The sequence below is a fragment of the Hyaena hyaena genome, unplaced genomic scaffold (genome assembly GCF_003009895.1).
Source record: "Hyaena hyaena isolate Hyena2069 unplaced genomic scaffold, ASM300989v1 scaffold_1785, whole genome shotgun sequence".
Classification (NCBI taxonomy): domain Eukaryota; kingdom Metazoa; phylum Chordata; class Mammalia; order Carnivora; family Hyaenidae; genus Hyaena; species Hyaena hyaena.
The window spans coordinates 54,614-77,968 of record NW_024082421.1 but is presented as its reverse complement, the minus strand read 5'-3'; the positions used below and the strand labels follow the sequence as shown (position 1 = coordinate 77,968).

Here is a 23,355-nt window from a genome sequence, read left to right as displayed (position 1 = left end):
GAGCATGCCCAACATCTTTAACCAAATGAGACCAGTGTGGCTGGAGCAGAACGATGGAGGGAGAGATTAGTAGGAGATTAGGTGTAAAACAGAACTGGAAGCAGACCAGGATCGTACGGATAAGGACTTTGGCTTTACTCTCAGTGAGGTAGATGGGATTGGAGAGCTTTGAGCAGAGGAGTCACAGGAGCTGACTTCCAGCCCAGGTCCTGTGGTGGAGGTGGTGAAAAGCGCTCAGGTTCTGGAGGCCTTTTGAGGACAGAAATGATGCGATGATGTGCTGACAGACGTCACATCATGAGCCATGGATCATTCAGGCTCCTGGGCACATGGGGGGATGGGGAGAGCTGCAGTGGAGCAGGTTTGGGGGAAATCAGGAGTTCCGTGTTGGACACGTTCAACTTAAGGTCCCTCTTCATTAGTTGGATATGAGAACTTGGAGTTCGGGTGGAGTCTGGCCCAGAGATAACGCATTTGGGAGTCAGCACGTGGATGGTGCCTTGGCCAGGCTTCCCCAGAAAGCAGAGCCTCAAGCAGAAGGCTCACGCGCCCTCATTTTATTCTGCAGAACAACCCCAGGGAGCAGGAAGGGAGGGAGGCAGAGAAAATCAGGAAGGAGGTCTACCAGAAGGATGCTTTATAGAGTTGGCCACCATTAACTGTCCCTGCAGAATAATGGGCTGTGACCTTGAGACGCCAGGCGCCATTATTGGTGGGGAGGAAGGGGGAAGAATTTATCCAGTATTTCTCTCTTCCCATTGGTTGAAGCTTTGCCCCATGGGGCACTGACTCTGCATTCTGCGTCGCACATATGAATGTTGGGCGCCACGGTGGATGGTGGAGGTGAGGGGCACGGGCTCTGGCTGGGGGACGGGCACGGGCTGGGGGTGTGGTGTGGGCAGGCTGTGCTCGCTGCAACTCACTCAGCCCAGGCAGAGCTAGTGCACGAGGCAAGTGAGGCCGGGAGGGGCCCAAGGCGTGTAGCAGGCGTGTGCAAAACAGCCCACCCCGCAAATCACTCAGAGCTGTGCTTGCTTTCTCTCCCTTCTTTCCTGAGAGCGGGCAGGGTCTGAGTCTGACCCAGCAGAGCCCTACAAGGTGGTAGCCAGCAGTCTCTTTCTCAGGGGACTGGTGGCCCTAGCTACAGCCCTGCTGCTACAGCTGGTCCCTCGACCACGCCCATCATAGATCTCCCTTTTCCCTTACGCTGCCCCTGCTCTGGTCATGTCCTGGTGGGGTGATCCAGACTTCATCCCTGGGGATCCCAGCCCTCGGCTGTCATGCCCTGGACGGGCTGTGATCGCCACACTTACTGTTACCAGTGGGTGTGGAGACACTGAGAGACAGACACCCAAGGGCGTCCCTGACACCTCCCTGCCCCACTGCGCGGCTCTGGGTCCTCAGGGTGATCCCATAGGCCTGCTGGTCTGCCAGCGGGACGGGGACAGTGAGTGGGTCACATCTTCTAGTTGGGACCCTACTGTGTCCCTGGGCAGACACTTCCTGCCCCCAGGCACAGGAAACATAAAGCCCAGAAGTGGGTCATGGAGTGATAGGGGGTGAGGCCTTCTGACTTCCACCCTCTGCTTCCTGTGCCCATATGTGTAGCCGCAGGGGACATCGTGGCACATCTCAGCTCCTTGGAGAAAAGAGCTGCGAGGTATGGTCCCTGAGTTTGGCCCTTCCAGGCTATGCCACCTGGGTGTTGGGTTCTTGGTAAGATCGCTGCATCCTTTAGTCAGATGCCCATTGTTCCACATTTTGCCAAAAAAATGGGTCCATTCGTGTGAGGCCATGTGCCTATACCAGGTTACTACATCAGGTGGTCTAAAGCCCTCACCTGGTGGTGTGGGTGAGTGCCCCACAAGCGGGTTGGGGGAGCTGGTATCTGGAGCAGCGTCAATTTCAATAAATACAAACGGCCCCCTTCCATCAGGGGACTGATGCTATCGATCTGCTACCAGTGGCTGGCTGGTCTCTTGGAGACGGCATATTGAGGGCTCAGCTTTGGTCCTGCTTTGGCAGACCAGGCATTCAGCGGCAGAAGGACCTTCATGGGCCTTCGTGAGAGGAGCCCAGGCCACTTTACCCCCCTATTCATGGCTGCTCTGTCTGTCTGTCTGTCATTGGACCCACTGTACTCGCTCTAGGGTGGCTGAGGAGGAAGACATGCTGACATCTAGCAGCACATCCTCCCTTCCAGCTGCTTTTTTTTTTTTTAAGTGTTTATTTATTTTGAGAGAGATAGAGTGCAAGCAGGAGAGGGGCAGAGAGAGAGGGAGAGAGAGAACTGGACGCAGGCTCTGCACTGTCAGTGCAGAGCCTGATGCAGGGCTCAAACTCAGGAACCGTGAGACCATGAATTGAGCTGAAATCAAGAGGTGGATGCTCAACCCACTGAGCCAGCCAGCCGCCCCACTCCTGCTGTTTGTGGACCAACCTTCTGCCCTGCGGGGGATATTCTCTGATGGATGTGAAACATAGGACAGAGACTTCATCCGTTGCGCCCCTCTCACTGGTTATCACCGGTTCATCTTCCTGCCCCTTCCCCAGTTCTCCTGCGCCCCGTCTTCCAGACTTTTCCTCTCAGCTTCCTGACTGCCAGCCATTTGCCAGCACCCAGGGCACTGTGTGTGTCTGTTCCTCGGGCCGTCCATCCCTCTTTCTGCGTGGGTGACCAAGTGTGCAGCGCACAGCTGTGTCCACTGGGGCAAGGATTAGGCTTTGTTTTGTCCTCAGGGCCACTCCGGAGAGGGCATGGTGGCCCGAGAGTGGCAGCTGTCCATTCCGGCTACTACAGACACACTGTGCCCAGTGAGGCCAAGTTCTTGTTTACTTGCTTCACTTTTTTTTAAAAATTTTTTTTTAAATCTTTTATTTATTTCTAGGAGAGAGAGAGACAGTGTGAGCAGGGGAATGTCAGAGAGAGAGGGAGTCACAGACTGAAACAGTCTCCAGGCTCTGAGCTGGCAGTCAGCACAGAGCCCGACGCGGGGCCCGAACCCACGAACCGCAAGATCATGACCGAAGCGAATGTCGGACGCTTAACCGACTAAGCCGCCCAGGTGCCCCTACTTGCTTCACGTCTTTTAACAACTGTATCGAGTATTTATTTATTTATTTAAAAGTAAGCTCTACACCCAACATGGGGCTTGACCTAACCACCCTGAGATCAAAAGTCATATGCTCTACCAACTGAGCTAGCCAGGCACTCCTGTCAAAATATAATTTTATAGGGGCGCCTGGGTGGCTCAGTTCATTAAGTGTCCGACTTGATTTTGGCTCCAGTCATGATTCCATGGTTCATGCGATCGAGCCCTGGGCTGGGCTCTGCACTGCAGAGCACAGCTTGGGATTTTCTCTCTCTCCTCTCTCTGCCCTTCCCTCCCCACCTTCTCTCAAAATAATTAAACATACATTTAAAAAGCTACAATTTATATAGAGCGAACTGCACATTTAAACTGTACAGTTTAATAACCTTAGACATATATATGCACCACACGCACCATGAGACCATCACCACGACGAAGACAGCGAACGTTACCCGTCACTGCCAAGCTTCCCTCCTTGCCCTTTATCCTGCTTCCTTCCACTCCATCTCCTAGCAACCACTTAGCTTCCTATCGCTATACAGCTATAGATCAGTTTACATTTTCTAAAGTTTTATACAGACGGAAGATACAATATGTACTCTTTCTTTTCCATGCAGCATAATTATCTCGAGATGCATCCATATTGTGCATATCAATAATTTATTCATTTTTATTGCTGAGTAGTATCCGTTGTATGGATATACCGTGATTTGTTTATCCATCTACCTATTGACAGACGTTTGGATAAAGCTGCTATGAACACTCCTATGCAACTCTGTATGGACAATTTTTTTTCTTCTTGGATAAATGCTTAGAAGTAGAGTGACTGGATTGTACAGAGGGTACGAATTCATTTAAAAAAAAACCAGCTTTATTGAGGTGTAATTTACATACCATCATATCCAATCATTTAAGTAAGTTTACAAGGCTGTGCAGCCTTCACCACAATCCGATTTTAAAACGTGTCCATCACTCCAAAATGATCCCTCTCTCTCCCTTTCTTTTCCTTTTTCCTTCCTCCCTTTTACCCTTTCTTCCTGTTGATTTGCTGAATTACACTGATTGGTTTTTAAATGTTCTGAGCAAGTCACTTCATCTCTTACGACTTCGTTTTTGTTTTCTCTGTGAAACGGGGCTGGAATGCACCAGCCTATGGAAAAATAGCGGGAACACAGCACTCCGCACACATTATAGGTATCTGTGTCCGTGCTTTACCCATTGCCTCTCCCTTTCCTCCAGGCAGGGACCCCTCTTCATTCTTCTCTGCCTCCCAGTGCCTAGTACAGTGCCTGTTGGCACAAAGTAGGCACGATAAATGCCGGAAAGAAAGTACGGAAGAACCGGTGTCCAGCCGCCGCCTGCCCCAGCTCCGCCCGGCGTCCCTCCGCTGAATTCCGCTTGGTGGGAGCGGCGCCAGGTACAGACTCTGGAAACTGCCGTAGCCAAATGCTGCGTGTCTGGCCGCCCCATCCTGACCAATCGGAGTTCGCCCTCCGGGAGCCCGCCCCATTCCGACAGTGGACGTCCAGTACGCGACCTCGGCAGTTGACCAATCAGCTGTTGAGTCCCTCTGTTAGTCCCGCCCCAATGTTGAAACTGCCGCTTCTGAATGCCGAGTAACTTTCGCAGGAGCGTCCGACTCCGCCCGCAACCTGACCAATCAGAGTGGCCGGATCGGGCCCCGCCCACAGCCGGTGAAGCGTGGGGCAGGCAGGGCGGAACTCCGGGCTACGAAAGCTGCAGCGGGCTTGCGGCTCTCCGGGTTTCCAGGTTTCCAGGAGGTGAGGGCGGGAGCTGCGGGGCGGGTGTGGGGAGGAAGGATTCGGCGGGGGGCCCCACGTGCGCCCCCGCGGAGGATCCGGGGACCGCGATGAGAAGGAAGGCGGTAGCCTCCCTTTCCCGGGAGCCTCCGGCAGTTTTGCTGCCCTGTGTTGTGAACGTCGCCTTCCTGTTGCGTTTGCGCAGCTGTTAGCTTCCCAGAGCGCGGCCGGAGCCAGGATCGTCTATACTCGGGACGCGTGTGTGGGGGGAGTGTCCGGTGTAGTCTAGTTTCTTTCGGCCTCAGCCCCTGCAGCCTGCCCTTGAGAAGGGGGCTCCTGGTGAGGGCGATCCAGGTGTGTGGGTGGGAGGGAGGGTTGGGGGCCGGGCCGGGTTTCTGTGAGTAGGGTCTGGCCCGACCCAGTGTTAAAACAGGGATGGGGCACGTTGAGGGACCCCGGGTTTCTGGGTGGAGCCTGGGCCTGGGGCCCTGAGAGGGTTAGGCAGTCCCTCCCCCTAGTCTGCAGAAATCCCTTCCAGAACATCTGTTCCTGAACTGGATCCTGCGCGGGGTAAAGAGTGAGGAGAGAAGGCTTCCCAAGCACCTCTCTGCCCAAGAAAGAAGCTGGAGTGAGCATGGACCCTGTAGCCAGATTTGGGTTCAAATCCTGGCTTTGTCACTTACTAGCTGTGTGACGTGGGGCAAGTTGGCTAACTTTTCTGAACTTTGGTTTCTTTTTTTTTTTTTAATGTTTTATTTATTTCTAGGAGAGAGAGAGACAGCGTGAACAGGGGAGGGTGGGAGAGAGAGGGAGACACAGAATTGGAAAACAGGCTCCAGGCTCTGAGCTGGCAGTCAGCATAGAGCCTGACGCGGCACTTGAACCCACGAACCGTGAGATCATGACCTAAGCGAAAGTTGGACGCTTAACCGACTATGCCACCCAGGCGCCCCTGAACTTTGGTTTCTTCATTTGTAAAAAGGAAGGGAAGATGCATATTATCCTAATTCATTGTTAAAGGGGGAGTGTTCTCTTTCGGCATGTAAGTGAACACACTATGGCCAATTTAATAATAGATATTTATGGGATGCTCACTATGTGCTCACTAGGTCCCATACTAAGGTTTAACATGCATTATCTCATTTAATCCCTACGGTAACGCACCCTCTCTCTCAAAAATAAACAAACTTAAAACAATGAAATTAAAATAGGGCGCCTGGGTAGCTCAGCTCAGTCGGTTTAGTGGCTGACTCTTGGTTTTGGCTCAGGTCATAAATTCAGTTTGGGTTCGAGCCCATGTGCTGACTGCGTGGAGCCTGCCTGGGATTCTCTCTCTCCCTCTCTCTCTCTCTGCCCCTCCCCTGCTCTCTCTCTCTCAAAAAATAAATAAACCTTAAAAAAAAAATCCCTGCAGTCACCTCATGAGTTAGAGCATCTCTTTGGCAGGTGAGGAAACTGAGGCACAGCGAGATTAAATTGCTTGCTTGAGGCTGCACAGTGAAAGTGTTCCAGAGCGGGGATTCGAACCCAGGCCTCTGGCTCCACGGGCAGCCTCCTCCGCCCAGTGTCATGCTGTCTTGGCTGCAGGTAGAAGAGCTGGGCCTGGTTCCCCGCCTGGAGGGGGCTCCGCAGCCCAGGAGGAAGCATGGCAACGCCTGGGATGCTGGAGACCAAGGACTGGGCGCGGCTCCGGCAGCTCAACCTGGTGCTCCTGAGGCAGCTGCGGGTCGGACAAGATGCTGTGCGGCGGTCGGTGGCCAAGGCAGCCTCAGGGGTGAGCGCCCACCTTGAGGGCTCCCGGGGGCGGAGGGTGCGGGGAGGGGGCCGCCTGATCAGGCCGGAAGCCAGACCTCAGGTTCAGCGTGCCCAGGTTAGTGATGAAGGGAAAACTGAGGCCCGGCGAGGAAGGGACTGGCCGGGACATGCAGAGGCCGGAGCAGGAATGAGGACCCAGGCCTTCGTGCCTAGTGCAGGCCAGCTGGGTGTGGGACCGGGCCGCCCCGGTGACCTGGCCTCTCTGTTCCAGTCAGCATGGGACTCCAGCAGCAGCTGCGACTCCCAGGAGGCGTCCTTGATGGCCCCGAGAGCCTCCAGCCTTCGGGATACCCACCAGGGTGACCCCTGTGATATGTCGCGGCCTGGCGGGGCCAGCTCTGGAGTGACGTCTCTCCCACCTGCCACGCACCGACACCTGCCGTCCCTGGGTTCACTGAGGCCCTGCTCGGCCCCCCCACTGGCCGTCTCAGACCCAGATGACACAGAACTTTCAGGAGAGCTGGACAGTCCAGGACCTCAGGAGGCCCAGGCCCAGACCTCCATCCTGGGTCAACAAAGCAGGCTGTCCAAGGTAACACGGGAGAATGGAACTTCCTTGAACTTCAGTTTCCCTGTCTGACAGGCGCACCCATGGGCAGCCCTCCTTACAGAGTGAGAGGCTTCCAGAAGATGCCTCGAGTCAAGTCCAGCTCCCCATAGATGCTTGAAAAGTGGTGGTTGTTAGTTTCTCAGCACTTTGGGAAGAAGGTGATGAGCCCATTATACAGATGGGAAGACCAAGGCTCAGAGGGAACTTGGGGGCCGGTTCTTGTCTTCCAGCTCCCAGGTCCTTGGCCGAGCCCCGGAGTCCATGTCAGGGTGTAAGCTAAGACACGGCTCATTTCCTTCCCCCAAGGTGGGACCTCCTTCGGGCTGAGCCTTCAGGCCTAGTCTCTGTCCCTCTTTGTCTCCCTCCTCAGCCAAGAGTGACCTTCAGTGAGGAGTCTCCAGTGCCTGACAAGAGTTGGCGCCTCAGACCATACTTGGGCTACGATTGGATTGCAGGTATGGCCTCTTCCACGTATCTGTCTGAGCCCCTATCGGGGCTGAATGGATGAGTGAGAGCTGCCATATTCTTTAGTATTTATTGGTGTGAGGCCCCTGCAACGCTCCGTATGCACAGCACTCTGCATTTTACTGCCCACCCCCCCTACACCCCCACCCCCAGCAACCTCTGGCCCAGCTGCTCTCCCTTTGGCTTCGTCCACCCCATCAGTGTCCATTTTTGACATGGCAGCCAGAATGAATTTTTTAAACATGGCGATCAGAATACTTAGCCGTTAAAATAAAATCCCAAATCCTCATTTAGACTTAAGAGGTATGACCTAGCCTCAGTTAGTCCTGTTGACATGACCTCTACCTGTCCACCTTCCGGCTCTATGCTCCAGCCTCACTGGTCTCCTGGGTGGTCCTTGAACCTGCCACACTCATGGCTACCTCAGGGCCTTTGCACTTGCTGTCCCCACTGCCTGGCATGCACTTCCCCAGGTTCACACTCTGTGGTTCCTTCTCATCACTGAGGGCCCAGCTTAAAGGCTCAGCCTTCTTGCGAGCATAATGTAGGGCCACCGCCCCCTGCATCCCTGCCGGTGGCATTAGTCATTTGTATGTTCTTCGTACCATTTGTTCTCAGGAATCATCTTGTTTCCTTGGTTTGTTCTTTCTTTCTTTTTTTTCTTGAAGTTTTGATATATTTAAGTAATTATTACACCCCATGTGGGGCTTGAACTCACTACCCCGAGATCCTTCTCTTCCAACGGAGCCAGCCAGGCCCTCTGTGTTTCCTTGTTTCTTTTTTTTCTTTTCCAATTATTTTAATGTTTTACTTATTTTGGAGAGCAAGAGAGACAGCATGAGCAGGGAGAAGCAGAGAGAGGGAGAAGGAGGGAGAGGGAGACACAGAATCTGAAGCAGGCTCCAGGCTCCAAGCTGTCAGCACAGAGCCCCACGTGGGGCTTGAACCCACAGACCGCGAGATCATGACCTGAGCTGAAGTCAGATGCTCAACCAACTGAGCCACCCAGGCGCCCCTCCTTTGTTCTTATCTAGAACGTAAGCTTCATTTGAGCAGGGCCATGGCTGTCTTGGTGTATTTCCCAAGTGAGAGCCGGGGAAGGTGCGAGACACATGGCGGGCCCTCAGAAAACACTTGTTGAATGAGAGAGAGTGAATGGCCTGAAGAGGTGGGTGCTGTTTGGATCCTCCTTCGGCAAAGGAGGAAGCGGAGGCACAGAGAGGTTGAGCTACTTCCTGAAAGCAGGTGCTCCGTGGGGTGGCTGGGACCCAGGGGTGGCGTTCTTTCTTTTACTCCTATTCTCTCCTGTGCTTTTCACAGTGACCCTATCAGGTGGGTGCTGCTGCTGTCCCCATTGAGGGGTGACAGGGCTGAGCCACTTAGCGAAGTCTCCCCTCTGCTCGGGGGTAGAGCTGCGACGTGCTCTTTTCTATCCCGATGAAACGTGTCTCTTCATCTTACGTTTGCTTCTGGTTACTGCCTGTTTTCTCTGCTTTTCTTTATAACAGAACTTCTCGGAAGGGCTGTCCTGGGCTCACTGACTCCGGTTTCCCTCCCTCGCTTTTTCTGGGCTGGGCTCCGGCCCCTGACCCCCGCCGACACCATCCGGTCACCCGTGCGCTCTGTGTGGCCAGCGCTGGCCTCACTCTGCCCTTTGGCTTCCTGGCAGGCGTTAACTATTCGGTGTTGTGACATGGGTTTCAGTGGTGACTAGTTTGTTGCCACCATATTTATAAGGCTCACAAGGGTGTGGGGCGTCTGGGTGGCCCAGTCTTCTAAGTATCCAACTCTTGGTTGCATCTCAGGCGATGATCTCACGGTTCGTGAGTTTGAGCCCCGCGGCGGGCTCTGTGCTGACAGTGCGGAGCCTGCTTGGAATTCTCTCCTTCTCCCTCCGCTCCTTCTGCACGTGCTCTCTCTCTCTTTCAAAATAAAGAAATAAAACTTAAAAAAACCCAGTGTCTGGCCCCCACGAGGGGCTCCATAAGTGTGTCTTGCGTGGATGGTTGCATGCACGTCAGGGGTAGACACGCACGCGCGCAGTGAGCAGAGGGCCCCCTCCAGGTCTGTGGGGGGCAAAGCGCAAAGCAGGCAGACTGGGGTGCTGTGCCGAGCTCCCGGAGCCTCGGCCAGGGCCCACGCGGCAGCTCCCCGGTGCTTTGCCCGCTCCAGGGTCTCTGGACAGCACCTCGCCCATCACCAGCAAGCCCGAGGCCTTCTTCGCGGAGCTGCGGCATTTCCGGGAAGCCAGCAAGGAGGAGTGCGTTCACAGGGACCCCGAGTGAGCAGGGCTGGCCGAGGGGGTGGGCAGGGCGGCTCGGGGACCCCGGCGCGTGGCCCGCTCACCCCTTTCACTTCACAGGCCCCAGTTCCTAGGCCTCCGGGAGAGCAGTGGGGAGGAGCGAGACCACGAATGTGAGTGTCAATACGTAAATGCTCAGGAGCCTGGCCCGCGTCTGGCGGGGGGCAGGGGGGGCGGGCCTAGGGAAGCAGCTTGGGTGGCGGGGACTTGGGGAGGGAGGCCTGGGGTCCGGACACGGTGGGTGGAGCAAGCCCTGGGTGGGGGCCATGGCAGTGGGGGTGCACTGAGGCCTGGCCTTGCGGAGATCAGGGCCTGTCCGTTGTCACCTCACCTCTCGCCAGCTGCCTCCTTTCCTGTGTGACCCCTACTTCCTCCACCCGGCACTCTGGGGAGGCCTGGGGGGGGTGCCGGCTCAGTCACAGGAGCCCAGAGCCTTTGCTTCGGGTTTGTGTCTGCAGCACGTGGTGAGTAAGGAAAGGCTTACGTGTGAATGTGGGTGTGCCACGCACACTGTGTGATTGCCAGTTTAGGCACGTGCACGAGTGTCCGTGAATGTGACCGTACGGAGCCGTGCTTCGTGTTTGCACACGTCACATGGACGGGTGTGAAGGTGCTAGCGTGTGTGCATGTGCAAGCGTGTGTCCTCTGATCATGTGAGCGCAGGTGCGTGCACGTGTTCTGCACGTGTACATCTGTGTGCCTGTGCGTGTGTCCGATGGGCACCGGGGCCGTCGGGAGCCTGTGTGGTTGGGGCGGCGAGGGGGTCCGGGGATCCGGGCCCCCGGCCGAAGGGAGCTGCCGCTTCTCATGGCCCCGCAGGCGTGTACTGTTACCGTGTCAACCGGCGCCTCTTTCTGGTACCTTCGGATCCTGGCACCCCCTGCCGCCTGTGCAGGACACCCCGGGACCAGCGGGGCCCCGAGACCCTGGCGGAGCCCGCACAGGTCAGGTGAGTGGTCAGAGCAGGTAGGACAGCTGGAGGCAGTCAGAGGGGCGGCAGCGGCCGAGGAGAGGAGCCAAGCCTGAGGCCCGCCAGCCTTGAGGGAAAGCTGGGTCTGGGGCTGTGGCTCCACTGCTGCCCGGAGGTGCCCAAGCAACCCCTTCTCTGCCCACCGCCCCACCCCCAGGGTGAGCGTCCCACTGTCTGTTCTGGACCCGCCGCACCAGCACCGCATCCACCGGCGGAAGAGCTTCGATGCCTCCGACACGCTGGCCCTGCCCCGGGTGAGCAGCGAGTGGGGCCTGGGCGGAGCTGGGCATGGGGCCCGGGTCTCCAGGCGGATCCTGAGGCCCAGAGAGACCACAGACTGTCTCAGGGCCACACAGCGTGGTCCCTGGAGTTCCGGCTAGGCCACTTCCATCACCTGTATTCTGCTCGTTCCCTGTTCCCCACCTGCGGCGGGGCTTCCAGGATGCGTGTGCCCACGTGCTGGTGTGACACACACGGGTGCCATTTATTGAGCTCTCGTGTGCTGTGTGTGTGTCCTTAGGAGGGTGACGTCATGGAGCCCTCATAGCCGAGTTTGCGGGGCCTGTTGCTGTCCCGCTGTCCAGATGAGGAGACAGGGCAGAGGGAGGGCGCTGGCCTCGGGCCAGCAGGTGGAAGAGCTGGGATTTGAATCCAGCTCCTTAATGTTTCCATAGTGTCTCTTGTAGAAACGTTCTTTGTGTCTCCTGGGTAAGTGTGGGGGTCAGCGGGGACCCCTCTCCCAGTTGAGGCTGGGGAAGCGGGGATTGGTGGGGAGAGAAAGGATGCTGAGGGCAGTTAGCCTGCTCATCTGTAAAATGAGTGCAGCATACGGTCCTCAGAGGGGGGCGGGGGGTGGGTGGTTCAGTGAATCAGTACCGTCAGGGGCAGAGCCCGGCACAGCTGGAAGTGCTCTGTCCGCATCCACGGCCTTCCCTCCTCCCCTCTCAGCCGGGGGCCCAGGGCCTGGGTCAGCCCGTAAGGAAAGGGAGGCCTGGGGTAACCTCGTGGGAAGAAGGGGACCCCTGCGCTGTGGGAGCCGCAGTCTGCAGAGGACACCGCGACTGTTTGGGCCCCATCTAGGGGATGCAGGCGATCCCAGGAGGGCCACAGCCCCCTCCCTGGGGTGCGCCCTATCAGGGGGGAGCTCTGCCACAGGCCAGGTGCCTTAACCCCTTGCTCTCCACAGCACTGCCTGATGGGCTGGGACATTCTCCCTCCGAAGCCTGAGAAAAGCTCAGCCCCCAAGAGCCTCGACCTCTGGTCCTGTGTCTTCTCCGAGCCCCAGCACCGGAAGCTGTTGGCTGCCAGCCCTTCCCACCCGGTATGGCCCAGGGTACCCCAGGAGGGACAGATGCCTCGGAGTAGGCCTGGGGTCTGTGGAGTCCCCGGGAAGGGGGGGGCAGGGAGTAATTGGAGTGGGGAGTGCAGAGTCTGGAAGCATCTCTGCAGGGTCCCATCCCCCCGGCTCACAGCACCCTTCCAAGCTCTGCTGCTCCTTGCCAGCTACCCCACCCTCCCCAGGAAGGAGGACGTGGGAACTGGGGGTGACTTCCAGAGTGGTGCCCTCTGACACCCCTCCCCATTCACCATTCCAGGCAACACGAGTCCCACCTTCTACCCCATTCTGGTCGGAACTGCAGCCCCGCGCCCCCCGGCTGAGGCCCTGAGGACTGGCCACCCTGAGGAAGAGTGAGCCCCTGTCATCCCCTCTACTCCCTCTCCTCCGGCTGGGCGCCCACCAGAGGGGGGCCCTGCCTGGCTTTAGCTGGAGGTGAACGCAGGCCCCACCTTCCTGGGCCGGGCAGGTGGGACGGGCCCAGGCCTTTCTTCTTCCTGGAGACAGAGGTGGGGACTCCAGGGTTGGGGGGCATGTTTGTAAATAAAGCTTGGTGCTCTGTGCAGCCCCGATTCCCACGCGTGCTGGGTCTGTCCTGCTGATGCCCTCAGTGCCCAGTAGCTGCCCTGGCAGCGGGCTGGTCCCCTCGCCTGGGCAGAGACTCATCTGACAGCCTGCACCGGGCCGAGTGGATCCGATGCCCCAAGTTTGGTTCGCGGTGCAGCTTCCAGCTCTGAGTAGATGGGTTCCCAGGTGGGAGGGAGGTGCTTGGACCCTGGGGGGGGGGTGTTGGGAGGAACCAGAGTCGCCACCACAGGCACCGGCACCAGTGGGGAAGCCACACCGATGGGGAAGCCACACCGATGGGGAAGCCGATGGGGAAGCGGAGAGCCAGGCAGGGAGGTGGAGGGGTGGAGGCAGGGTTGGCGGAGAGCGCAGATCCCGCTCCTGGTTTAACAGCCGGTGTCTGTGTCCCCATAGATTGAACAGTACGAAATTCCCGTGTTTGTAAGATGAATGTGGAATAAATGAGGAACCGAAACCCAGAGGAGGCACCTGGCTTTTCTGAGGTTTCCCCACTTTGAGGGCTGGAAGTAGGGTTGTGGTCTCCTGTGGCTTCCACAGGAAGCCGTCACGGCTGTGACGCCGGGAACACGTGGTCCCCCCCGCGCCCCCGCTCCTCCCCTCCCCCGTTGCTCACATCACACGTGTGAACCAGGGTGAGGGAGGCTCTGCCGAAGTAACTGCTGACCCCCTAGTGGCTGGCTTCTGTGGGTCCAATGTCTCCACAACCTCACCCAATGCTTCTTTTCTGCCCTTTTTAACTTTTTTTTAATGTTTTATTTATTTCTGAGAGAGAGAGAGAGAGAGAGAGAGACAGCGTGAGCAGAGGAGAGTCAGAGAGAGAAGGAGACACAGAATCGGAAGCAGGCTCCAGTCTCTGAGCTGTCAGCACAGAGCCCGACGCGGGGTTCGAACCCACCAACTGTGAGATCATGACCTGAGCCAAGTCAAACACTTAACCGACCGATCCACCCAGGCGCCCCTTTCTGCATGTTTTATGCATCCTAATGGGTGTGAGGCAGTGTCTCACTGTGACTCTGTTCTGTATTTCCCTGATGATCGTGAACGCGGAGGCTTTTTGTTTGTGCTTATCAGCCTTTCATGCATCTCCTTCCGAGAACTGTGCATCCAGGTCCTTGGCTTATTTTCAGATCTGGTTGTTTGCTTTTTTTCATGTTGTTTAACATGTAATTGTAAGTCAGAGGGCCTGTGGGAGTCCGTGGTTTTGGTAGAAATTCTTTGGCCAGAGGGAGAAGAGGTTCTGAACACTCTGTGTCAAATGAAAATTAAAAATTTACAACCGAGATCAGCTCCTAAGTTCAGCTGATTCAGAATAACCACAGTTTAAACAAGACAGAAATGTTCCCCACAAAAGTCCAGACTGCAGTGCTGGGTCCTTTATGTCCTCCGGGTAAGTGGTTTTTCTGCAAGGACAATTCTTTCGAAAATGTGGGTTTCACCTGGCTGTAGTCGCTTCCGTGTGCGAGAAACCACCCCCTTGGGCTCCTGGCCCTGGGTCACCGGTGCCGACCAGACTCCCCCTTCTTTTGTGTCCAGGAAAAGTGCTAACTGACACGCACCACGGCTGTGAGCTAATGCTAATTTCAGACGTGTTAAAATGTGAAGGAATTAGCATCTTAGCACTAATGAGACGCACGGCCTCGCACGGCCTCCGGGCTCTCTGTGTGCTGACTCCTGGGTTCCGTGCACCCCTAGCGGTCTCAGTGGCTTCCCGGGGCCCGTCTGGGGCTTGGAACACAGCAGCCTTAACTCGATCTTCGGTGCTGGTCACCTGGCAACGTTTCAGGGAGGCTGAGGAGGGCTTGGCCCCGGGCTCCTATACTGCCCTCGCGGCCTCTCCCCAACTGTTCGTGTGGCTGCTTCAGTCTGGGGACTAGGCCTGTCTTCAAGCCTAAGGGGCCCCAAGAATGAAGGTCACAGGCAGAGACCTCTGGACAGAGCTTTGCGCCTCCCAGGCCAGCAGCCTCCCGCCCCGCAGCCGTCCTGCCCTCCCAGCTGCCCGCAAGCCATTCCCAGTTCTTCAGGCCCCCCTCCCCCCCGGGGTTGCCCGGGCTTCTTGTCCCGTACCTTCAGCCCTTCTAGCTCTTACCCAGCCTTCCATATCTCAGCTGCTGAGCCCCTCAGACGGGGCCCACGGCTCACACGCCTCCCCTCCCCCGCACCGGGCCGTCTCAGGCCCTACGCCTTCCCAGATCCCTCCTCCTGAGGTTCCTTGCCGTGTGTCTCTCTCCTCTGCTAGAATTTAATGACTTCAGGAGAGCCGAGGTAGTTATTTTTTTCTTCCTTGGGATGGTTTCCCTCCTATTTTCTCAAAAGGCGTGGCTGCCCTGTATTCAGGATTTGGTGTTTTCCTCTCGCCTGGCTGCCCACCTGCATCGTGAAGGTGATAAGGATGCTCTCATTTCTCTGCACTGAAGGAGACTTACGGTTGGGCCCACACAGGGAGACGTCTTACAGGTTTCTCCCTCCTCCTGCAAATTAATAGCGTTAAAAAAAAAAATTTTTTTTAATGTTTTATTTTTTTGAGACAGAGGTAGAGCATGAGCAGGGGAGGGGCGGAGAGGGAGGGAGACACAGAATCCAGCTCCAGGCTCTGAGCTGTCAGCACAGAGCCCGACGCGGGGCTTGAACCCACGACCTGAGCCGAAGTCTGACGCTTAACCGGCTGAGCCACCCAGGCGCCCCGATAGCGTTCTTTTTCTTTGTTCTCCAAGTATGTGGCATAAATCCCGAAGGCAAAAAGCAAGACCACCTATGTCTTCCCAACCTGATGTCTTGTGTTTGTCACTTAGAAATAGGAACGGGGGCTGGGGGCACCTGGGTGGCAGTTAAGTGTCCAACTTCAGCTCAGGTCATGATCTCACACAGTTCAGGAGTTTGAGCCCCATGTCGGGCCTGCTGCTGACAGCTTGCCGAGCCCTCTTCTGATGCTCTGTCCTTTTTCTCTGTCCGCCCCTCACTGGCGTTCTCTCTAAATAAACATATTTTAAAAAATTATTTAAGGGGCGCCTGGGTGGCTTAGTCGGTTAAGCGTCCAACTTTCGCTTGGGTCATGATCTCGCGGTTCATGGGTTCGGGCCCCGTGTCGGGCTCTGTGCTGACTGCCAGCTCAGAGCCTGGAGTCTGTTTCAGTCTGTGACTCCCTCTCTCTCTGACCCTCCCCTGCTCACGCTGTCTCTCTCTCTCTCTCTCTCCTAGAAATAAATAAAACATTAAAAAAAATAAATAAAATAATTTAAAAGAAGTTAGAACAGGGGCACCTGCCTGGCTCAGTCGGTGGAGCATGTGATGCTTGATCTCAGGGTCGTGAGCTCAAGCCCCACCTGGGGTGTAGACATTACTTAAATAAATTAGAAAAAAAAAGAGCAGAGGGACTGACCTCGGTTGCCTGTACCGCAGCCTAGACACATGGACCCCGCGCACGTCATCCATTCATTTGCTCACTTCATTCCCCGTGTGTGCATCGAGCTCCTGCTGTGTGCCGGCCTGCGTCCCGGCCCTGCAGGGCGAGCGGTGAACCTGACAGTGGTGACGGCGGTGCCCTGCCCCCACAGAGCCCCCGGGCAGGGGCAGGGACATGGACTGAAAGAAGCCAACTCTGTAACGTGTGACGTGGTGGTGAGTGCTGACCGCCTCTCCTCTCTTCTGCATCTCCCGTCCCGCCCCTCACAGACGAGGCTTCAGCCCTGCGGAAGCTTTTTTTCTAGGTCTTAAACCTGCCCCTGCCCCCGGCCTCCGAGTCTGGATCCATGCAGCTCCTTCTGCCCAGAATTCCCTTCCCACCGCTGGACTGCTCCAGCCTCCGCTTCCGCATCTGCCCGTCAGAGGCCTCCCGCGATCTCACAGAACTGGCTAAGGCCCCCCGAGTCTGAGACCCGCCTCGGCTCACACCTGTCGTAGCTTTACACCGAACAGAAGATGCTGGGGGGCAGGCACTGGGCCCAGACTTGTCCTCAGGTCTGTCCTAAAACAGCATATGGCACGTGGTTGGTGTTCAATAGTAGATGGTGGATGAGTGAATCAATGAGCCCCTGGTTCTGGGGAAGACAGAGGCCACACAGCCCTGGGACCTGAAGACAGTGTGTCCCAGGGGGTTGGCACCGGTAAGCAACCTGTGACTGTTACTAGTTTTCAGTACATCATGTTGTCCTATGTCTCGGGCGGTTCATGGGGGTCTGGCCTCCTGCGATGGGATGTGGGGGGCGGCTGGGGACACTGTGACATCTCCATCCTGAGAACAGGGCCCTAACTGGTAAGACAGGACAGCTGTCCCCAGCTCTTCATGTCCCCCACCCCGTCTTGTAGGAAGACCGGTGCCGACTGGACGGGGCCCAGCCCTCTCGGTTCACACTTCCTTGTGCGCCCTTCCCTGGGGGGCTGTGGGAGCCCTACAGTGTGGGGTCTATGGGCTTAAAGCCTTGTTCCCCCAGCTGCTCTGGGGGCTGCTGCTGAGAGCAAGTGGGTGACAGAGCAGTCCTGTCCTTGGGGCTCTGCCTGCAGGGAGTGGGACGGGCGAAGTCAGCCACAGGCCCGCAGGTGACCAGGGCCTTCCCCAGGGCTGGCGTCCCAGGCGTGAGGGTAGCCGGCCAGGCTGTGCAGGAAGTCCTGAGGGGAAGCCAGGGCTCCAGTGGATCAGGCTGTGGCCAGTGGGGGTGGCCTGAGGTTGGGCCTCGCTGACTGGGTGCCTGAGGGTGGCTTGTGTGGCCTTCGGGGACATCCCCCTCTCGTGGCACCAGGCTGAGCCCTGACCACAGGGTACTTCTTTTCAGGTCCCCTTTGTCTGATGGGAGGTGGCAGGGTTTCTCTCTCCTTCTTCAGAAGCCGCCAAAACAGCCTCTGCAAGTCACCAGAGTCCTCCCTGCCTTATGGCAAGGCAGCAGTGGGTCTGGGTGCTGAAGGGACCATTCTCGGCCACCCAAGACTGGGAATCCATGGGATCTCAGCTGGCAAAGAAGGGGAGGGAGACTTGGAGAATTTTCCAGATCTCAGATATAGTGGTAGTTGGGGGATCTTTCCTGCCCTCAGGGCTGGGGAGTCAAAGGAGACCCCTCCTTTCTCCTGCCAACAAATGCAGACACCCTCCCCAGTTCCCCTTGCCAAAGTCTGCCCGGAGAGGGAGAACAGCATAAGAAACAGCCTCCTGGGTTGGTGGGGTCAGTGCTAGCTGAGTAGGCAGAGCACTAGGCCTGGAGCCTTGGGCCCCCAAACCTCAGTTTTCTCATCTGTTGAATGGGGATTATAGTACTGCCTACCTTAGGAGGGTGTTTCAAGGACTAAATGAGATAAGTTAATAAAATGCTTAGTGCAATAGCTAACACTTTGTGCTTGATAAATACTAGGTACTGGGATTGAAAGCAGGGTCTGTGTATGTATTGAAAGGTGGAGGCCCCACCAGACCCGAAACACAATAAGGAATGAGGGAGGGAAGGGAAAGTTCTAGGTAGTTTCTCTGGTAACTGATTGGTAAAAGGCCTTGCCTGGGCCCATGTCCCTCCCAGAGGGGGCCCCATGGGCCTGCGTGCCCGGGAGAGCTGGCTGGGTGGGCGAGAACAGCCTGGCTGGGCTGACCGGAGGCCTAGGCCCTTCCAGGAATCCTTGGGTTAGAACTCGGGGTGCGGGGCTGGCTGACACAGTCTGGGAAGAGAGCAGGCCGTGGGTGTGAGATTACGCAAGCCTCCATCCATCTCCTTTAGGGATAAGCCTGTCTCCTGTTTTCCCTTTGAGAACTATTGTCCAGACCTTTCCTCAGGCTCCCTGCCTAGCCCTGCACTCCCTGCCCCAACCCCCCACCTCTGGAAGCCATCCCTCCCTAGGCCGCCATGTTGCCCTTCATCTTCCCCTGTCTCTTGACCAGGGGCTCATTGGATCTTCTCGCCCCACTGGGCTGGAGCCTTCTGAGGGGCGCGGTTCCCCGGGTGCTGCTCAGCACCGTCGGCCCCAGCTTGACAATGCCCTTGGAGGATGTGGTGGCCACCAGCATTGGGAAGAGCCAATATCGCCCCTGGGCCCACAAAAAGTGGGTTCAGTGGTGGCCCCAAAGATGGATCTTTCCAGAACCTCAGAATGTGACTTTATTTGGGGCTGAGGTCTTTGCAGATGTCATCAAGGTAAGGTGCCCAAGATGAGGTCATCCAGGACGAGGGAGGGCCTTGACTCCAGTAGTGAGTGTCCTTGTAAGAGAAGAGAAGGCACACGGACACTGGAGAGGGGATGTGACAGTGGAGGAAGAGACTGGAGTGACGTGTCTAGAAGCTGAGGACACCTGGATTGCTGGCCACCAGGAGCTGGGAGAGGGGCCCGGAACAGATTCTCCCTCAAGCCTCTGGCGGGAACCAACCCTGCAGCCACCTTGATTTTGAACTTCTGGCCTCGAGAACTGTGAGAGAGCACATTACAGTTGTCTCAGGTCCACCTGTCTGTGGTGACCACGGCCACCCCGTTCACGGGGAGCTTGTGGGGGGAATGAGGCACGGCCCTGGGCTGGGTTGGCCCATTTGATGGCCGCCCGCACAGGCGCTTCAGTCCTCAGTTGGGCCCTTAGCTGCAGGAGCAGACTTCTGTGGGTGAGCAAAAGCCTCCGTGTTAATGGGCTGAGCGTGCCCCTCCCCCCCAATTCATATGTCGAAACCATAACCCGAGCACCCCAGAAGGTAACCGAATTAGGAGATAAAGTCTTTAAAAAGGTGATTCAGTTCTTTACAATCCGGCATGACTGGTGTCCTTATAACAAGGGGAAATTTGGACTCAGATACACACACACGCACACAATGCACACACACCTCGCACGCGGAGGAAACGCATTTGCGCTGTGTAAGCCTCGGGCCGTGGGGACCTTTGATACACACACCCTGATCCCCCCGCTGCACACACACGGCCTCCTGCACGCTCACACATGCCCTCACACTGAGCACCCTCGCATGTGCGTGTGCACACTCACGCACACACACACACACACGTGCTGCAGGGGACCGTGTCATTGTCACTGCGGCCCCAACACTTAGTCATTTAACACCCCGCTGGCCTGCGCTGCTTTCATGGAAGCCAACGTTTGGTTTTTCTTTTGCCGAGAGCTTCTCACTCAATTTCTCTCGGTCTCACTTTTCATTTTGACTCGGAAGGATTTTTTTTCTTGTTTCAATCTCTCTCTCTCTCTTGTGGTTTTGACTGTGCCAGTGGCTGTAGCTCCGTCCCCTCACCTCCGGCCTGGCTCTTGCCTTTCCGATATGTCCACTGTGGGGGGGTGGGGGGACGTGCCTTACTTGTCAGCTCTCCACACCCCCCTCCTGCAGCTGCCCAGCCCTTTACAAAATGGAAGGTAGGGGGGAAGGACAGTGAGGGTAACACGTGAGGTCACAGCGAGGGCTGGGGTTGAGGCCCGACCCCAAAGGCACGAGTGTGTCATTCAGCCTCCTCAGCTGGGAGTTCCTGTGAGCAGTTCGAGAATTGTTTGGGCACAGAGAATCGTGACGTGATAGCTAGAGCCCCTTCAAGGACTTGGGGTCACCAGCTGATTGCAGAGCTTTCCGGGGGACGCTGACACCTGCTTGCCCCAGATTCTTGCCCCTCCCCCCAGCCACCCCGCTTGGGGTTCTCTAAGCCGGGCCTCCACCCCCTTCCTTCAGACTGCGTTCAAGTCCAGTTCTGCCACTGCTAACAGAGGGACTCTGGGCAAGGCACGCCATGCCCTCTTTAACTCAGAGCTGTGAGGTATGGAAAATTCTAGAACAATCTGTGGGAGAAAGCAGCCTCTTCCTGCTTCCAGACTCTTCAGACCTCACATCCTATGACTCCCCTCTTCCTTTCCAGATGATTTGGAGTTGGGGAGAGGGGTCACAGAGAGATGTTCATCACTGAAATATCAGAAAATTGTACTTTTCTTCTTCTTTCTGATGTGACATTGGATGATTCACCTCTCAAGTTCGTATCCATAAACTGGCTATTGTAATGTCTACCTTGTGGGACATGGGGAAGAATAAATGAGCTCCTGTGGGTAAGGACTGTTGTAGATGGAGATGTGTTTTCCCCAAATCCATCTGTCGAGGCCCTAACCCCCAATTTGACTACATTTGAAGATAGGGCTTCTGGGGATGTTCGGCGAAGTGAGGTCATAAAAGCCCCAATCCAGCAGTGGGATGTCTCAGAAGGAAGGGACACCGGGGTGGCACACCTAGGAGCCAGGTCAAGTGAGGACATCGAGAAGGTGACTGTCTGCAAGCCAAGGGGAGAGGCCTTAGGAAGAACCAAACATGCTGACACAGTGACCTTGGACTTTAGAAGTAAGCTTCTGCTGTGTGAGCCCCCAGTCCGTGGTGTTCTGTTACAGCAGCAAGAGCAAGCTGACATAGAGGCTATTTTTTTATGTTTTTGTTCTGTTTATTTATTTTGAGAGAAAGAGAGAGAATGCAGGGGAGGGACAGAGGGAATCCCAGCAGGCTCTGAGCTATCGGCTCAGAGATGGAAGCTGGGCTCGATCCCATGAACCGTGAGATCATGCATGACCTGAGCCAAAATCGAGAGCCAGACACTTAACTGATGAGCCCCCCCAGGTGCCCAGGGGCTATTGTTTTGATCTCTGGCAAGCGAGAAGAAGCTGCTCAGTAAATGGGAGGCAGTATCGTCGGTGGGAGGTAATTCTCCCTGCTGTTTCTACACATCACATGGCACTTTTGGTTTTTGTCCTGGGCAGTCCATGTGCACAGTCCACAGCCGACAGACGTAGCGACTGTCTCCCTGTGGGTCAGAGAACAAGTCCATTTACCCTCTGGGATGGGAGGGTCGCCCCCACCAGCCCCAACGGAGATCTGCTTCCATTGCTGGGTAATACAAACAATATCACGTTGCGGCAGAGGAGCCTTATGAGATTGGGGGTCTCCTAAACTGCGACCCAGACAACGGTATGCTCAGCATTGAGCTGGACCAGTGCCACACATCGCCCTGGGGCTTTGAGGGCAAGGGGATCCATTCAAACATGGGGTTCAGGCCGCCTGCTGTGCGGAGAGCAGTAAACCATGTAAATCCCTTTGGGTTCATTGTCTAAAGCAACCGAACGCCACTGGAGGGTGGCAAGCCGAACTAAGTGTTTGACAATTGTTATCACTAACTCAGGATGGCTGTACTCATTAAATCAACGAATATTTATCGTGCCAAACCCTGGTGGGGAAAGCATTGAAGAAATCCTGCAAAACTCCCTGTCTCATTGACCTTGCCTTCCAGTGGGGGTCCTGAGACTATGGGCAAGTCCTTCCGCCTGCCTGCGTGCCTTGAACCCTTGGGGACCTGGGGGCCTGCAGGGAGAACTGGTGGCCTCATCTGTACTAGATGGTGGCATATTTGCATGTTTAGAATAGATCCCGGTCTTTGTAGTAGTTGGGCAATGAATATTCAAGAGCTTCCTGTGTATCCAGCACTATGTGAAGACTTAATCAGCTCCTTTAATCTCTGCACAGCCCTGTGAAGTGGGTGAAGCCGGCCTCTGGGAGGTTAACCAGCTCGCTCCGGGTTGCCCAGCTGCGGCCGAGACAGAGGCGCGACCTGGAGACAGAGGCACGACCTGAACCCAGCTTCATTTGACTTTCTCAAATTCTTGCTTGCTTGCTTCTTGTGATTCTTCTTCTTCTTCTTCTTTTTTTTTTTCTTTCCCAACAATACCCGGCTACCTCCAATTCATTTACACAAGGCGTTTCTTTTTCTCCTTTTTAAAAAACATGTGCAGCCCAGATCACATGAGAAAGGTTCTCCGCATGCTGTTCATTCTGCTGAGTCCCGGGGAAGGTGGATGGGAATGCAGCTGTCGCAAGGAAAAGCTTGCCTTGGTGCCTGGGCTCTTGCAGCGCAGAGCTCCCACACAGGGGCCCCGGGGGGCTGAGCTCTGCCTGACCTGGTCATTTTGAAATCAGGGGCCCCTCCGGGGAAGGATTCAGGCTGGGGAGAGCTGCAAGGCAGGCTCAAAAATCAAGGCTTGAGATGACTCATCTGTGGCTATTTATTATCCATCTACATTTCTCGGTCTGATTGGGCTGCTCGAGGGCCAAGCCTCCTTTTCTCTGGGTGCTGAGTAAGCAACCCAGGGTCCTGCCCACTCTGGCCTCATCTGGAGCTCGCTCTTCTCGCCCTAGGCAACACTCGGCCCCGCGGGGCCGCTGGAAGTTCCCCCCAACTGCCCTCACTGAGGTCTTCCCAGCAGCAGCCCCTGCTGGTTCCTGTTCTTTCCCCCCCAGACGGCTCTTCCTTCTGCTGTCAGCTGCTGTGTCACCTCCTCAGGGAAGCCCTCTCTGACCACCACGCCCACCCCACCGCAGTCTGCTTAGAGAGCAAGATGGAGTCATTCATGTCAAGCAGAGGCTTGTGTCAAGCAATGACACAGCCATTAAAGGCATCACAGCTATAAGATATCGCCGGGGCCTTCAGCAGCTGACCCCCCAGATCTGGTAACAGCCAGAAGCAGAGGAGTCTGCAAGGGCCCAAGACTGATTTACACCCC

General features: G+C 56.2%; 1 protein-coding gene across 4 annotated transcripts; it reads left to right on the top strand.

The window, feature by feature from the left end:
* Positions 1-4,787: 4,787 nt before the first annotated feature.
* Positions 4,788-12,863, top strand: LOC120226653 (migration and invasion inhibitory protein). 4 transcript variants are annotated; one of them, XM_039224834.1, is made up of 10 exons: positions 4,788-4,873; positions 6,440-6,626; positions 6,879-7,199; positions 7,588-7,672; positions 9,855-9,963; positions 10,045-10,097; positions 10,804-10,933; positions 11,112-11,208; positions 12,141-12,275; positions 12,550-12,863. In XM_039224834.1, the coding sequence occupies exons 2-10, from the start codon at positions 6,498-6,500 to the stop codon at positions 12,619-12,621; spliced, it is 1,131 nt and encodes a 376-aa protein (XP_039080765.1). In that variant the 5' UTR covers positions 4,788-4,873; positions 6,440-6,497; the 3' UTR covers positions 12,622-12,863. The 4 variants fall into 4 exon arrangements, with proteins under 4 accessions (XP_039080765.1, XP_039080764.1, XP_039080761.1 ...); XM_039224833.1 differs by having other exon boundaries at positions 12,141-12,287; XM_039224830.1 differs by having other exon boundaries at positions 12,141-12,326.
* The last annotated feature ends 10,492 nt before the right edge of the window (positions 12,864-23,355 follow it).